The 17,459-nt window shown below is 46.6% G+C and overlaps 1 protein-coding gene across 2 annotated transcripts in view; it reads left to right on the top strand.

Annotated features, from left to right (window-relative positions):
- The window catches only part of TMEM79 (transmembrane protein 79), a 49,687-nt gene extending 32,450 nt beyond the window's left edge, over positions 1 to 17,237 (top strand). The window contains exons 5-6 of one of the 2 annotated variants that reach the window (XM_058160680.1): positions 15,935 to 16,084; positions 17,001 to 17,237. In XM_058160680.1, the coding sequence (XP_058016663.1) occupies positions 15,935 to 16,084; positions 17,001 to 17,086 (236 nt within the window). In that variant the 3' untranslated portion in view covers positions 17,087 to 17,237. Of the gene's footprint in view, positions 1 to 4,913; positions 4,979 to 15,934; positions 16,085 to 17,000 lie in introns of those variants that run through there. The other variant, XM_058160682.1, reaches the window with a different exon arrangement.
- Positions 17,238 to 17,459: the final 222 nt, after the last annotated feature.

Genomic DNA, 17,459 nt, shown 5'->3' on the forward strand with positions numbered 1-17,459 from the left:
CCTGCCAAGATCCAGCTAAAAGTGGAAGAGAAGGGTAGCCATTTTTGTCCTATTTTACTGTTTTGGGATTGAGGGTTTTAGAGCAGGAGCAGGGAAAGCAGACTTCCACCCCAATTTAGACACAAAATCCAGCTAGAGGACTTTGGCCTAGTCCCTCTCTCTCTCTCTCTCTCAGCCTCAGGATGGAGAAGTCCGCCAGACTCAAGACTGACTCCAGGGCATTAAAAGAGGAAGGTAAGCGAGTGCACAAAGTGGAATGGAACCTCTAGATAATTAGAAAACAGAAATAAAATAGGCCTGGAAGCCAGTCAGGGATCTTCCCACAACCTCCTCAGACAAGACTGAGACTACTGAGGTGAAAAAAATAATCACCAACTGCCAAAATCTCCCCGCCCCTCCCCGGGATTGGCTGGCTGGCGGTGGCCTGACTACTCCCGCTTCCTCTGATTGAACAAGAGGCCTGTCACTCATGCAGGCCCACCTCACAAAAATGGTGGAGAAGGAAGGAGCTGCCTCAAAATGGCTGCCAGACTATTTCTGGCCTGCTGCAGCTTCTCTATTCCCGTACTTCAAATTAACTCATGGATTTTGCCCTGAACGGCCAGGGAAACTGAGTTAGCTCTGCCCTTTTTCTTTCCTTTTTTTTTTTCACCAGGACATTTCCTTTTAAACTGGTCTTAAAAATTATACTAACTGTCTTTACTTTGGCTGTGAACCGCCCTGAGTCCTTTGGGAGAAGGGCGGTATAGAAATTCAATCAATCAATCAATCAATCAATTAATTAATTAAAGTATTTCCGATAGTGTTTTGAAATGGGTAACCCTAGATTTGCTAAGTAAAAATAACAAATCCCCCAAATAAAGCCTCCCCTGTCAGGAACAGGTTATCACATCTTATGTCTTTTTAAAGAACATTTTGTGGAAGATGACACGAAGTCCTCTAATCTGCTGCTCCTCAGGGCATGCGCAGAGTTCTTTCCTACCAAGCCCTTTTTGCCCCAATTTTCTCTATAATGCCACAAAGCTGGGAAGGAGGTGTTTTCTTGGTGTTTCAGAAATATTATTTTTCCTTTGTGTCTTGAGACTCAGAGTTTCTCCCAATCTCCCTTGCTGCCATTTCAAAAAACAAATGGAAGCCCAAGATAGCTCCTTTGTTGACAAAGGAACAGCAACATTTAATCATAAAATGATTCTGATTTCTCCTCTCAAAATTTAATAAATAAAACCCCAGTGGGGAGGAGGGGGCAAAAATCGAATTGTTTTTACTGACTTTTCAGATCAACAGATTAAATTTAAAAATTTAAATAGGTTTATTTAAAAATTTAAATAAAAATTTTTTAAAAATTTTTAAAAAAAGCTTCTGACCATCCCAGCTGTGCTGCACAATCATTGGAACCTCTTTTTTTTTTACTTTTTAAAAGCATTTTTTACTACGTATTCGCCCGAACTAGTAGTAAGAAATGCTTTTAAAAAGTTTTTAAAAAGGTTCCCAAAATTACGCACCACAGCTGTGATCTTGGGAACCTTTTTTTCACCTTTTTAAGGCATTAATTACCAGTTCAGACGAATAGGAAGTAAAAAAATGCTTTAAAAGTAAAAAAAAAAAAAGAAGTTCCAAAGATCGTGCGTCACTCAGCTGATCGTCGGAACTTTTTTTTTTTTTAACATTTTTTTACTACTGGTTCAGTGAACCTGTAGCATTTTTTACTACCGATTCGGGCAAACCAGCCCAAACCAATAGCATTTAACCCCTGGTCTGAGCAGCCGATAGTAAGTAGCGTGGTAGATTTTTAAGGAAATTGCACCACCTATTCTTAAAACTCAGAGAAAGGAGAAATAATAATTTATACTTTTCTTTAAAAGCATGTGCAGGTAGTCCTCGACTTGCAACCATTCCTATAGTGCCTGTTCAAAGTTACAACAGCACTGAAAAAAACGACTTTGTGGCCATTTTTCACATTTAGGACCATTGATCATCACATGATCAAAATGAATCACTGCAGTTGTTAGGTTGGTACAGGTAATCCTCGACTTACAACCATAACTGAGCCCAAAATTTATGTTGTTAAATGAGACATTTGTTAAGTGTGTTTTGCCCCATTTTACCACCTTTTTTTGTCACCATTGTTAAGTGAATCACAGCAGTTGATAAATTAGTAACCCGGTTGTTGAGTGAATCTGGCTTCCCCATCGACATTGCTTGTCGAAAGGTCGCAAAAGGGGATCTGACGACCTTGGGATGCTGCAACCGTCATAAATATGAACCAGTTGCCAAGCATCTGAATTCTGATCACATGATTACAGGGACACTGCAAAGGTCGTAACTGAAAAATGGGGATAAGTCTGCAACGGTCATAAGTGAGAAAAATGGTCATAAGTCACTTGTTTCAGTGCCACAAATAATGTCGGGATTGCCAATGCTTTGCCAGATGCCCGTCTGCCATACACAACAGGGGGAAACTGTGGGGAGGCAAGGGATTGGCAAGGGAAGAAGGGAAGAGTTAACCAGATGTTTTGGGTGGGGAAAAACCAGATTCGGCTTTGCCACGCTGTAACCGCTTGGCTTTGGTAAAGTGTACTGTTGGAAGAAATCTCCATCTGGTTCAGTTACAAGCCGGGAGAAAGACACTGGAAACATGGAGTCTGATTGGAAAGAAGATTTAATGATGAAGCAGAACCGCATGGGTGCTTCTGGGGCAGCTGACCACATGGAGTTGAGAGTGAGGGGGTTTTATACCTTCTCTTGGGCTTTGCACTTGAACTTCCTGTTCCTGTGCAAGAACAAGTATTCTATTGGCTGTTGTCAGACTCCCACGAGGCCCTGTAGGGGTCATGTTTGTCTGAGCTAGGTTTGGTTGAAGTTTGGGCTGATGCAATGAAGGGGCTTGTTGGGCAATTCCTATTGTGGCTGAGGGCTAATCCTACCTTTGTTCAAACCTTGTTGCAGGGAATTTTTGCCCGTGAATAGAACTAGCTATCTCTTAAGTGCTGACATCTGCTGTAGGCTATTAAGGGAGCTGCTTTCCAAGAGCGTGTTTCTCCATTTCTCATCCAGGAAAATATAATATTCGGCCTTTTCAATATTTCTCAAAATATTTCATTCTTATAGGTGAGGGCTGGGTGCTAACTTTCTACAGTACTTTCACTAAGAATGGAGCCGAGAGCCTTTCTTTTCTAACTTTCCAAGTTGGGATGGCTGGCAAACGGTCACTAAATGAACGGTTGTAAATCGAGGACTACCTATAATGCATCACCTTGGATATTTTGTTTTTCAGCTCTTTTTGACTCTTTTTTTTTCCTTGGAAAATTGCAAGGGCGAGAAGGATTTGATTGACTGGGTGTAAGAGTCCCCATGACAGGACTAACTTGCATGGCTGGGTCTGTGTGGGTCTAAATTTAATCCTTCCGTTGTTGGCATCCCACCGTCTATCAACTCCATTGAACCCCTGGAATCAAAGGCTAACAGATGCTCTCCAATCACTTGCAGGGTCTTGTTTAGGGGGCCGTTGACCACTTCTGCAGTTGCAAAGGTTGGGAAAGAAATAGAAGCTTGCAAGGAGCAGAGGCGGGAGACACAGCCGGTCAGTCGCATGGCTAAGCGTTTATTTTATTCTCCTATTTCAGGACAAGGGGAGCAAGAGGGGGCTACCGGCGATTCTAGCACGAGGTGGGGCAACAGCAGGCATCTTCTTTCTTTGGCTTGGTTTTCCAGCTTGCTTCATCGGATTCACTTTCAATCGAATTTCATAGTTCCATGAGTAAAAATTTCCCTACCGACTACTTTAACTGGCTTACAGTCATGGCTCACTACAACCTCACGGTAACACCTTTCATCTTTGAAAATGTCAAATTTGCAGTCCAGTTGCTGAAAATAGAAAAGGGAGAGAGGGAGGTGGGGAGGGAAAACCAAGGAACAAGTTAGAAAGTTTGATGTGCGGTAAAAAGTTTCCCATCACAATCGCAAATGGGCTGGTACATAAAATAAGTGTCACTCATGCCTGGGAACATAAAAACGCAGGCGGTTGGTCCCTTCCATCTCTGATTCTAAGGGGGTCATGATAGTGGAATCAAAACTCAAGGCAGGAGAAGTGAACGCAATTCTGGAAAAATGAACGTCCAATTTTTTCTTGAAAGTTTTTCCCCCCAAAAGGTGAGCAAGAGCCATTTTAAACACGCTGCTCAATGCATTGGATTATTGTAATGCTCTCTACATGGGGCTCCCCTTGAGGTGCACCCGGAGGCTTCAGCTAGTCCAGAATGCAGCTGCGCCGGTGATAGAGGGAGCTCCACGTAGCTCCCATGTAACACCACTCCTGCGCAGACTGCACTGGCTGCCTGTGGTCTTTCGGGTGCACTTCAAGGTTCTGGTTACTACCTTTAAAGCGCTCCATGGCTTAGGGCCCGGGTACTTACGGGACCGCCTACTGTTACCCCATGCCTCCCACCGACCCGTGCGCTCGCACAGAGAGGGACTTCTCAGGGTGCCGTCCGCCAAACAATGTCGGCTGGCGGCCCCCAGAGGAAGATCCTTCTCTGTGGGAGCACCTACCCTCTGGAACGAACTTCCCCCTGGTTTGCGCCAAATATCTGACCTTCGAACCTTCTGCCGCGAACTGAAAACACATTTATTTATTCGCGCAGGGCTGGCTTAAATTTTGTTGGTTTTTAAATTTATATTATGAATTTTAATGGATTTTTAGAATTTTAAACGTTTTTTAAAGTTTTAGGCCAATTGTGTAATAAGTTTTTTAACTCTTGTTTTAACTGTATATTGAATTGTTTGTTTTTATTTTGGCTGTACACCGCCCTGAGTCCTTCGGGAGAAGGGCGGTATAGAAATCTAATAAATAATAATAATAATAATTGCGTTTGGAACCCGGTTTCTCTAATTTAATGCATTTCTGTACATTACAGGCAGTCCTCAACTTACGACCGCAAGTGGGCCCGTAATTTCTGTTGCTAAGCAAGTTAGTTGTCAGGTGAGTTTTGCTACCTTTCATGCCACGGTTGTTAAGTGAATCATGGCAGTTGTTAAATTAGTAACACGGTTGTTAAGCGAATCTGGCTTCCCCATTGACTACGTTTGTCTAAAGGTCGCAAAAAGGGGATCACGTGACCCCGGGACGTTGCAACCGTCATAAATATGAGTCCATTGCCAAGCATCTGAATTTTGGTCACAGGACCATGGGGATGCTGCGACGGTCCTTAAGTGTGAAAAATGGTCACGCAAGTCACTTTTTTCAGTCACTGTGAACGGTCACTAAAGGAACTGTTGTAAGTCGAGGACTACCCATTTTGTGTTATTTTTCAACTTGGGCTTGCAAATAATTTGGATTTTACGGAACCCTAAGAGGATCTTGGGATTTCCCAGGGTCCTAGGACCAAATTTTGAGAAACCCTGCTGTAGATTAAATAAATAAATAAATAAATAGAGTGAGTGAGTGAGTGTAAATCCAGAGTTCAGCCTCCAGAAAACAGGTTAACAGGCACATTGCACAGTCTAGTGCAGAGGTCTCCAACTTCGGTAACTTTAAGATTTGTGGACTTCAACTCCCAGAATTCCTCAGCCAGCCATGCTGGATGGAGAATTCTGGGAGTTGAAGTCCACAAGACTTAAAGTTTGCCAAGTTTGCTGGCTGAGGAATTCTGAGAGTTGAAGTCCACAAATCTTAAAGTTGCCAAGGTTGGAGACCTGGTCCAGGGGTGGGCTTCAAAAATTTTAACAAGGGGTTCTCTCGGGTGAAATGCTCCCAGTTCGGACCGGATCAGCCATGGCAGCGGGTGGTTCGGAGAACCACTAGCAAAAATCCCTGCCCACCCACCCTCCGCCCATGCCCACCCAATCGCCCGGTCACCTGCTTCCCCACTTGTCGCTTCTTTAAAAAAGATTTTAAAAAGCCTCTGACAATCCCAGCTGAGTCGCGCAATCGTCAGAGCCTTTTTTTTTACTTTTAAAAGCATTTTTTTACAACCTATTCGGCTCAAATAGGTTGTAAAAAAATGCTTTTAAAAGGTAAAAAAAAAAGACTCTGACGATCACGGCTGAGCCGCGTGATCGCCAGGGCCTTTTTTTTTTTAACTTTTAAAAGCATTTTTTTACAACCTATTCTGGCTTTCCCGAACTTCCGGTAGGCCCGTTTTTTGCCCTCCGCGAGTCTCCGCGTATAGCCTGCTCTTACCTGCATTCAAAACGGGCCACGTGGGGACTCCTGGGAGGGGTGGGGTGGGCGGGGCCAGCCAGGAGTGGGATTTGAGGACTCTCCGAATGGCACAGAATCTTAGCTAGAGGTTCTCCCGAACCCTTGCAAATCTCTAGCGGCCCACTCCTGCCTTGATCTAGTGGTTAATTCATCGGGCTAGAAACCAGGGGACAGTGAGTTCTAGTCCCACCTTAGGCACGAAAGCCAATTGGATGACTTTGGCCCAATCATTCCGAGGCCTTGAGTTCTAGTTCTACCTTAGGCAATAGGCACGAAAGCCGGCTTCGTCCAATCTGTCTCTCAGCCCAACCCACCTTACAGGGTTGTTGTTGTTGTTTTGGGGAAGATAGAAGGAAGAAGGACTCTTAGATACGTTCCTGCCTTAAGTCATTTAGAAAAACTATAAAAGGCGGACTTTAAAATATCTAAAATAATTAAAAATGGATCAGTTTGCCGGGGATCCTGTCGCGGGAAGGCGTCACTCTGCCGAGTTTTCCCGGCTTGGGGTTCAATTAAAGACCAGACCCTGTTTCCTCACCTCCTTGTCATGACCATCAAGTGGCCCGCAATATTTCGGGCGGGGTTCTTCGTTTTCAGAGTCCAATAAATCGTCAAAGCTGCGAGGAGGTTTCACGTCTTTTTTGGTGCAGTTGGTCTTTTCCACAGTCATCCGCAGGGTCACCATGGATCCAACAGCTTTCTAGGAAAACAATCAGGGGTGTTTTGACTGTGAGATGCTCCCCAAAGGGCAAAGTTATCCTCGGGGAGAGAGGTCAAAAACGTCAAGATGGCACCCACAAGTATGCAATCACAGCCACCATCTTGACTGCTTCGACCACTCCCTTCCAAGCAGGAAATAATAATAATAATAATAATGGGGCCGCGGTGTGGCTCAGGCTGTAAGAAGCCTGTTATTAGAACACAGCTGCTTGCAATTACTGCAAGTTCAAGTCCCACCAGGTCCAAGGTTGACTCAGCCTTCCATCCTTTATAAGGTAGGTAAAATGAGGACCCAGATTGTTGGGGGGGCAATAAGTTGACTTTGTAAATATACAAATAGAATGAGACTATTGCCTTATACACTGTAAGCCGCCCTGAGTCTTCGGAGAAGGGCGGGATATAAATGTAAACCAAAAAAAATAATAATAATAACAACAACAACAATAACAGAGTTGGAAGGGACCCTGGAGGTCTTCTAGTCCAACCCCCTGCCCAGGCAGGAAACCCTACACCATCTCAGACAGATGGTTATCCAACATTTTCTTAAATTTTTCAGGGTTGGAGCATTCACAACTTCTGCAGGCCAGTTGTTCCACTTATTAATTGTTCTAACTATTAGGAAATTTCCCCTTAGTTCTAAGTTGCTTCTCTCCTTGATTAGTTTCCACCCATTGCTTCTTGTTCTGCCTTCAGATGCTTTGGAGAATAGCTTGACTCTCTCTTCTTTGTGGCAGCCCCTGAGATATTGGAAGACTGCTATCATGTGTCCCCTAGTCCTTCTTTTCCTTAAACTAGACATACCCAGTTCCTGCAACCGTTCTTCATATGTTTTAGCCTCCAGTCCCCTAATCATCTTTGTTGCTCTTCTCTGCACTCTTTCTAGAGTCTCAGCATCTTTTTTACATTGTGGCGACCAAAACTGGATGCAATATTCCATGTGTGGCCTTACCAAGGCATTATAAAGTGGTATTAACACTTCACGTGATCTTGATTCTATCCCTCTGTTTATGCAGCCCAGAACTGTGTTGGATTTTTTAGCAGCTGCTGCACACGGCTGGCTCATATCCATGGCTGTCCACTAGGACTCCAAGATCCCTCTCATTAAATGTTTGTCAGCATGTGAAAAGTGCTTTTCCATCACCATGTAGAAATCACGGGGAAAACAGGCAAAATTATATCCTTGTAGTGGTGGGTTCCACTTACCTTCGCTATGGTTCGCTTTCGGGAGCATGTGCAGAGCATTTTTGATGATGTCTGGGCGGGTGGGCGGAGCCTCCCGCTGCCACTGCTACCAATTCGCTCGAACCGATAGCAACCCACCACTGCATCCTTGCAGAGTCCCGTTCCCCCGCCCCCCAGGAATGAAGATTGTTCAACCTGCTAGGCTTGGCTAAGATGGGTCTGGGGTGACTGGGTTGCAATCAGGGGTGAAATCCAGCAGGTTCTGACAGGTTCTGGAGAACCGATAGCGGAAATTTTGAGCAGTTCAGAGAACCGGCAAATATCACCTCTGGCTGGCCCCAGAGTGGGGTGGGAATGGGGATTTTGCAATATCCTTCCCCTGCCATGCTCACCAAGCCACGCCCACAGAACCGGTATTAAAAAAAAAATTGGATTTCACCACTGGCTGCAATCCAATGTCAGAATTCACCTTTTGTCCTGGAATGTTTGGTGAACCTGGAATCCTTGTAAATCATATTGTGGAGGATTCTGGTTTGCCCACTGTGACTTGAAAACCTAAACCAGGTTCAGGGTTATTGTGTGAAGCCATCCCATGTGTGAACGGCATCAGAGCAAGCAACCACGTCATGCTCAACAACGGTTTAGTGACTGGCCACTAAACAATTGTATACCCCTGTCTGCTTCTCCTGTAGTTCATTTCTCCCTGTTTAGATTTTAAGTCTGCGTTGGTGTATTCATATGAATGGATATGACAGTTCCTCAGCTGGTTGGGTTGGATTGCAAAGTCTCTAATTCTGCAACTGACAAGACCGGGAATTATGGGAACTATCCCCCCAGACTTCCTGTGGGGTGAGAGGGTGCTAAATGGCCCCACATGGCTACAATCCTCACCGAAACAATCATCAAACGGAGACTATCTCAGTGGCTTCAATACGCTACTTACCTTGACCTTCACGGTTGCATCCCCCAAGGTTGTGAACAGGGACCCTTCCCGCGTGTTAAAATTTTGCAAGGCGAGGTCGGCAAAGTTGCGCATTTCATCCTGCCCCATTTCCTGCAGGGAAGCGATTCGTTGCCCGATGTTCTTCTCCAGCTCTTCGTCTCGGTTCGCCACAGAGGTCGAGTTGTTGTTCGCCGCGGAGGTTGAGTTGTCTTTCATCGACTCCTCTGCTGAAAGATGTTGGACAAGTAGGCAGCAGACAAAGACCAACTTCCAGTAGCCTCCCATGGTGCCAAAGTCAACACCACAACTCCTTGAGCAGCAATGGGCGAGCTGGGGGTGGGGGGCACTGACTGATATAGGTTCAGTGGCTCCACCCCCTCCCCAAGTTCAGACAGCTCCACCTCCCTTGAACACTTCCCGAAAGGGAAACGTTCATTTGGTGAAGGCATCTCAGGCTGGACAATCGAATGGCACTCCTTTAAAAAAAGACTTTGGTTGGTCCTGAAATTCCTTTTCTTTGGTCCAGTCACGTGCCTTCCCCTCCGTAGGCATGGATCTGACCCCACAACTGATGCAAGGGTGAAATGCTCCTGGTTCATACCGGATCGGCCAATCCGGTAGCGATGGCGGCGGGTGGTTCGGAGAACCGATAGCAAAAATCCCTGACACCACCCCCCTGCCCGTGCCCACCCAATTGCCCACCTGCCAGCTTGCCGGTTCTTTTAAAAAATGCTTTTAAAAGGTAAAAAAAAAAGGCTCTGACAAACCCAGCTGAGCTGCCTGATCATCAGAGCCTTTTTTTTTAACCTTTAAAAGCATTTTTTACAACCTATTTGGCTGAATAGCTTGTAAAAAAATGCGTTTAAAAGTAAAAAAAAAAAGATCGTGCACCACAGCTGATCACACACACACCCGGCGCACTGTTCACCTTACCCCATGCCTCCTTTTGGTGTGCATTGCATGTGCGCACACGCCTCGCATTTGCTGCGTGGTGCAAACCATGCACACGCAGCCAGCGAACCGGTAATAAACCGGTTCAGATTTCACCACTGAATTGATATCTTTGGGTAGGTCATCCCGGAACCAGCCTTCGAAACCCAATTCTCACATTTCCCGCCCCCGGCTTTGAATTAAGCCAAAATTCAAATATATTCATTCAATTACACAAGAGAGATAAGTCAGCTTTGCTTGACTGGCTCATTCAGACCAATTTAGAGATTTTAAATGCCGCCAAAGCCATCCGATTAGAATGTTTTTTTTCCCCCCTTTAAATTATAAGTTAAATAAATAAATTTGACATTCTGGGTGTAGACAGAAAAAATGGCCCTTTTAGAAGAGAAACGATGACATGTCTCATCCTTCTGGTTTGTATGTCAAATCCTACCACGGCCTTCCACGCCCACCTAAAATTTCTGAGAGAGGTACATTGTCCTCACAAAGAAACTTCTCGGCACTTTTGTTTTTGTTTTTTCTTGCTGAAAAAAGAACAACAAAGAGAAATTAAGTTTAGACATTATTTTCCCTGACCCCTCTGGAAGATGAAACGGGTGGAAAGGGATTAAAAGATTAGACCTGGGGAAGGATGTGCGTGCGCCTGAGTGTGTTGGAACAGACATTTTAAGCAGGGGTTTTTACAGGTGTCTTTTCACGCCCTAAAGATGAAGAAAAGGAACCTTTGGGACAATAACCCAATATTTTTCCAAGTCACCAGAGATTTTTCTTGGCCGGTTGGAATATGTGTGCATTGGTTATCTCTAATGTGCTTAAAATTAGCTCTGGCCAAGTCAAGCCCAGGTGAATTGGGTCTTTCAGAAATGAAGGCCCTTCTTCATTGTTTGGGACTGACTGTCTTTATTATTACTATTATTATTATTATCTTTGGCTCCTTTTTAAAAAACACAAACCTTCTCAAGGGGCTTCTTACTTCTGGTCCTTCAATGACTTCGAAGTAGTCTGGCCCAGGGAAGGGTCCCCTCGCCAGAAATAATAATATCCTGTCCAGAGGGAGGCGAGCAATCTGAGCGGCCCCCAAAATCAGGCTGGCAGAAAGTTCAAAACAGAAGATTTTTGAGAATGGTGGCCAAGAAAAGTGATCCACTGTCAAGAGATCAAAGAGGGAAGGGAGAATGTTTGGGAGGATTTCAGCAATGAGACTGTGGCTCCCTCAGTGTCCCAGGTGTCTTCTTCATGGGTAGAAGATCCCACATTCAGATCCCAGTATCTCCAGCTAGGTAAGCATCCAATGGGAAGAGGTCAGGGACAGCCAGCACAGAGAATACCAAGGACTTCACGGCACAGAGAATTCTGAGCTAATTTGAAAATCCTTCCTTCCTTCCTTCCTTCCTTCCTTCCTTCCTTCCTTCCTTCCTTCCTTCCTTCCTTCCTTCCTTTTCTCTTGAATCCTATTTTATTCCTGTTTTCTTCTACCTAATTCCTCCATTTTTTCCTTCCTTCCTTCTCCCTTTCCTCCTTTCCTGGCTGCCTTTCTTCTTTCTCTAGCTCCTCTCCTCTCCTCTCCTCTCCTCTCCTTTCCTTTCCTTTCCTTTCCTTTCCTTTCCTTTCCTTTCCTTTCCTTTCCTTTCCTTTCCTTTCCTTTCCTTCCTTCTCTTCCCCAATCCGTCTCTCATTCATGTTTTCTCTCTAACTAATTCCTCCCTTCCTATTTTTCTTTCCTTTCTTCCTTCCTTTCTTCCTTCCTTTCTTTTCTTCCTTTCTATCTTCTTTCCTTTCTCTTCCTCCCTCCCTCCCTTCCTCCATACCCTTCCTTCCTTCCTTCCTTCCTTCCTTGGTTGCAGGAATTGAGTGTATGTCTAGTTTGATGAAAAGAAGGACTAGGGGAGACATGATAGCAGTCTTCCAATATCTCAGGGGTTGCCCCAAAGAAGAGGGAGTCAAGTTCTTCTCCAAAGCACCTGAGGGCAGGACAAGAAGCAACGGGTGGAAACTAATCAAGGAGAGAAGCAACCTGGAACTAAGGAGAAATATTCTGATTGTGAGAACAATTAACCTGTGGAACTGTTTGCCTCCAGAACTTGTGGGTGCTCCAACACTGGAGGCTTTTAAGAAGAGACAGGACAGCCACTTGTCTGGAACGGTACAGGGTCTTTTGCTTGTACAGGGGGTTGGACTAGAAGACCTCCAGGGCCCCTTCTAACATTGCAAATCTGTTGTAGAGATGAAGCCATTGCCTATGGTGCCTTGACTTCTACGGTGATGTCCCCTTGGAATCACGAGGGACAAAACAATGAAATGCCCTTCAGCCTTCCCTGCCTCCCAGATCTTGCCAATGGGGCGGACCTGACTTCAAGGAGACGGGCTCTTCCAGCTGATGGGCAGAGCCAACCGAGGGGCAGGGCTCCCTGAGAAGTATATCAGCCTCCGTCCTCCAGCCGGGATCGTTGGCTTCTTTCAGCATCTCCTGGCCACCATGAGAAGGTCCTGGCTGGGTTTACAGCTGGTCCTTCTCGGCTGCGCTTTGCTGCTGGCCGTGGTTACAGTGGAAGGGAGACACGACAAGGAAGAGGAAGATTCTTCCGAAGAGGAGTGTCACTGTGAAAAGAGGCATCACCGCGTGGAGGAATGTTGTAGGTGCCACCACGAGGAAGAGGAGTGCTGTTGCGAGAAGAGGCATCATCCCAAAGATGAAGAATGTTGCAAGAAGCAGCATTCCCATGTAGAAGAAGAAGAAGAAGAAGAAGAAGAAGAAGAAGAAGAAGAAGAAGAGGCTGACGAAAACAAGGATTCCCACGCCGGGAAAAAACGTCCTAAAAAGAGGCGCCACTATTTCAGAGAGTTGCTAGAATTTAATCCGGGCTCCAGTGAATATTACGAGCTCTGGGCGAAGTTCGAGCAACAGAACGTAGAGGAACTAGCAGCTCAAACCTCCCAGGCTGTGCCTCACTACAGGAAGGAGAAAGCCGTCGCCCAGTTCAATCAAGGAAGCGAGGGAACCTACTACAAACCTCTGGAGGATGGTCAGCCGGAATTCAAGGTGAGCAGAAAGCGCCCGGGCCAGCCGAAGCCCCTTCATTTACCGTACTTACAAAGTACTACCTATCCAGCGGTGGTATCCACTTACCTTCGCTGCTGGTTTGCGAACGCGAGCACGCGCGCGACACCACTGCGTGTGCGCAGGACCTTCTGCGCATGCGCAGAGCATCAACAACGGGACGTGATGACATCCGGGTGGGTGGGCGGAGCCTCCCGCAGCCACGGCAACCGGTTCACGCGAACCGGATAGAACCGGCTGAATACCCACCACTGTAGCTCTCAAAGGATAGGTCGTTGAGTCTATCATACCAAGTATTACAGGCAGGCCTCAACTTCGGACCACGATGGAGCCCAACATTTCCCAGGCTGAGCAAGATAGTTGAGAAGTGAGGTTTTGACCCGTTTTATGACCTTTCCTGCCGCGGTGGTTAAGTGAATCACCGCAGTCGTTAAGTTAGGAACCCGGTCATTAAGTGAACCTGGCTTCCCCATTGATTTTGCTTGTTGGAAGGGCACAAAAGGGGATCACGTGACCCCGGGACGCGGCGACCGTCATAAATACGAGTCAGTCGCCAAGCGTCTGAATTCTGATCACGTAACCCCTTGCAGGGGATGCTGCAAGGTGTCGCAAGTGCGAAACACGGTCGTAAGTCACCTTTTTCAGCGCCGTTGTAACTTTGAACAGTCACGAAACGAACTGTTGTAAGTCAAGGACTTCCTCTATTATCAGATTATACCAATTATTATAACAAGTTTTGGCAGGAAAAGATCTCAGGGCTTAAGGTGGCAGGTGCAACCCAACTCCACCCTCTCTGCTTCCTGTCCTGGTGCCTCCTCCAGGAAGCTGAGACTACAACCCCCATTATCCCCAGCCCAGGCCCATCATACCCAGAGGCGGCTCCTTTGAAGGTGTGGCTCCAACCGGCTGCCTTCCCAGGCCTATTTAATTTCAAGTTGCATGAAAGGATGAGAATCGTTGGCTTTGGGAGGCGACTTCAACCAATCAATCCATCAGAATAGAACTGGCAGGGACCTTGGAGGTCTTCTAGTCCAACCCCCCGCCCGCCCCCCCGCCCCCCGCTCAAGCAGGAGACCCTGGACAGGGTGAGGAAGAGGAGGGTGATTTTAGTCAGTTGGAAAGCCACCAGCCAGCTTGGTCCAGGGCCCAAGAGAGATCCTCCAAGCAACCTGTTCCTTTTTTTTTTTTTGAGGCCTAATTGATTCTTTCCACCGGGCACCCATGACTCGGTTTCCCCAGTTATCAAGAGATTCTTTTCCCGTTCAAGAGGTGACAAGTAAAAGAACAGAGAAGTGGGCTTAATGGTTAAAATGCTCCACTCAAATTGGGAAGACACAGCTTCACCTCTTCTTGGACTCGTTCACGTCCTGTGACTAACCAGATCCAGGAAAGCGAGGGCTGCCTACCTTGGCACAGCTTGGTTAGTTTCAACTCCCAGTCTCCTGGGGATTGACTCACAGTCACCCAGCCAACTTTCATGCCTAAGGCGGGACTAGAACTCCCAGTCTCCTGGGGATTGACTCACAGTCACCCAGCCAATTTTCACGCCTAAGGCGGGACTAGAACTCCCAGTCTCCTGGGGATTGACTCAAAGTCACCCAGCCAATTTTCACCCCTAAGGTAGGACTAGAACTCCCAGTCTCCTGGGGATTGACTCAAAGTCACCCAGCCAATTTTCACCCCAAGGCAGGACTAGAACTCCCAGTCTCCTGGGGATTGACTCAAAGTCACCCAGCCAATTTTCACGCCTAAGGCGGGACTAGAACTCCCAGTCTCCTGGGGATTGACTCACAGTCACTCAGCCAACTTTCATGCCTAAGGCAGGACTAGAACTCCCAGTCTCCTGGGGATTGACTCACAGTCACCCAGCCAATTTTCACCCCAAGGCAGGACTAGAACTCCCAGTCTCCTGGGGATTGACTCAAAGTCACCCAGCCAATTTTCACCCCTAAGGTAGGACTAGAACTCCCAGTCTCCTGGGGATTGACTCAAAGTCACCCAGCCAATTTTCACCCCTAAGGCAGGACTAGAACTCCCAGTCTCCTGGGGATTGACTCACAGTCACTCAGCCAACTTTCATGCCTAAGGCAGGACTAGAACTCCCAGTCTCCTGGGGATTGACTCAAAATCACCAAGCCAATTTTCACCCCTAAGATAGGACTAGAACTCCCAGTCTCCTGGGGATTGACTCAAAGTCACCCAGCCAATTTTCACCCCTAAGGCAGGACTAGAACTCCCAGCCTCCTGGTTTCTAGCCCAATGCCTCTGCAGCCTCCCCCCTCCCTCTCATCATTTTTATGTAAAGCCTAATTTTTTTTTATTTGCATTTATATCCCGCCCTTCTCCGAAGATTCAGGGCGGCTTACACTATGTCAAGCAATAGTCTTCATCCATTTGTATATTATATACAGAGTCAATTTATTGCCCCCAACAATCTGGGTCCTCATTTTATTATTTTATAAAGGATGGAAGGCTGAGTCAACCTTGGGCCTGGTGGGACTTGAACCTGCAGTAATTGCAAGCAGCTGCTGTTAATAACAGACTGCATTAGTCTGTTGAGCCACCAGAGGCCCCTAATTATTCTTTTCTTTGTCTACTCGCCATCAAAATTTGTTTCTTTGCTACGCGCGTGCAAATATTGCACAAACTCTACTTCCCTGGTGGCTGACACTGAAAAGGCGCTCTGCACATGGTCCAAAGCGGCCCTCCCTTACATTTTTAACTGTAACCGAACCCTTAAAAGTTTTGGGGTTCGGACCGAACGCATCCCAACGCAGTTCAAAATCTCCCTGGGATTTGTAAGGGCGAGTGAGAGAGAGATGCAGCGATCCAAATCCACATTTCTGAATTGCGATTCCTTCTTCCTCTTCTTTGACACCAGAAAGCCATTGGCGTCATGGTCTACGTCACGATGCTTTTAGCCGAGACCAACTGCACCAAAACCAAAGAGCGAGAAGAGGCTGCCGTGGAATATTCCAGAGCCTACCTGGAGAAGGAGGGTTGCCAGCTTCTACCGCAGTCGAAACAGGAGGTAACGGTTGCGAGTTCGAATTTTGAACCATCGGCCCTAGCCTAGCAAAAAACGATGTTCGGTTTTAAATGGGGATGATTGAAATAAGGCTCGGCGATCCGGCTTCGCCCTTTTTGTACATTTATGTAGCTGCCCAGCTCAGAATCTCCTTATCTCTGGGATGGGTGGCATATAATAAATAATAATGACAGGAGCTTCCTTAGCAAAAGCTATCTGGATTCGCCAAATAAGTGAAATCCTAACCAAACCGGCTGGGTTTGGTGGCACATTATTGATCGATCGATTTGTATCTTGTCTCTATTATTTTGACAAATAATTCAAGGCAGCGAACATAACCAACACACCTTCCTATTTTCCCCACAACAATCCTGCAAGGTAGGTAGGTAGGGTTGAGAGATAGTGACTGGCCCAAAGTCAGCCAGCGTAAGTTCATGCGTAAGGCAGAACAGCGTAAGTTCATGCGTAAGGCAGAACTAGAACTCACTGTCTCCTGGTGATTGAACTAAAGTCACCCAGCTTTCATTTCTAAGGCAGGACTAGAATTCACCATCTCCTGGTGATTGACCCAAAGTCACCCAGGTAGCTTTCATGCCTAAGGTGGGACTAGAACTCACCGTCTCCTAGTGATAGGCCCAAAGTTGACTTTCATCCCTAAGGCGGGACTAGAAGTCCCAACCGCCTGCTTCCTAGCCTGCTGCCTTCGCCGTATGGCCAGACTGGCTCATTGCCACAAACCGCGCAGCCTTTGGTGCATCGTGCAAATTTAGCAGTTCAGTCTTCCAGGGGTCGTGTCGTTTGACCCCGTTCCAGCTCTTCTCTTGCTAACTTCCTGATCCAAAGCCTCGGCCTCAATGCCTTACCTGGTACCCCTCCCCATTTTATAACTCTGTGGTTTCTTTGGTGTCTTTGGAAACAGAACTGCACCTTCGGTTTCTTCATCGACATGAGAACCGAAAAGAAAGCCTTCGTCAGCCAGGACTGCATTATAATCCCTGGAAGTAAAGAGTTACCCAAACCTTTGAAGGATCAGGCCATCTGATGCTCAGCTCTGGGAGGAAAGCCCACCCACCCCCCGCCTTCCCTAATAACCACATAATCACTTAGACGCAACTACCCACCTTCCGCACTCGCCCACCCTAAGGGGAATCCATCGCGCTCCCATCTCATCCCCAAATCCCCACAGCTCTGCCTTTGCCTTTGAAATAGGAGAATAAAATTACCCTAAATTGCACAGATCACATGTGTTGCCTCTTCTTCAATTTTTGGGTCTGGATCAGGGGTGAAATCTACTTACCTTCCCTACTGTTTCGGAAGTACTCGCGGGCGCGCATCACATGCGCGCGTGGAACCCTCTGCGCATGCGCAGAGGGTAAAA

Source organism: Ahaetulla prasina, chromosome 17 (assembly GCF_028640845.1).
Source record: "Ahaetulla prasina isolate Xishuangbanna chromosome 17, ASM2864084v1, whole genome shotgun sequence".
Classification (NCBI taxonomy): Eukaryota; Metazoa; Chordata; class Lepidosauria; order Squamata; family Colubridae; genus Ahaetulla; species Ahaetulla prasina.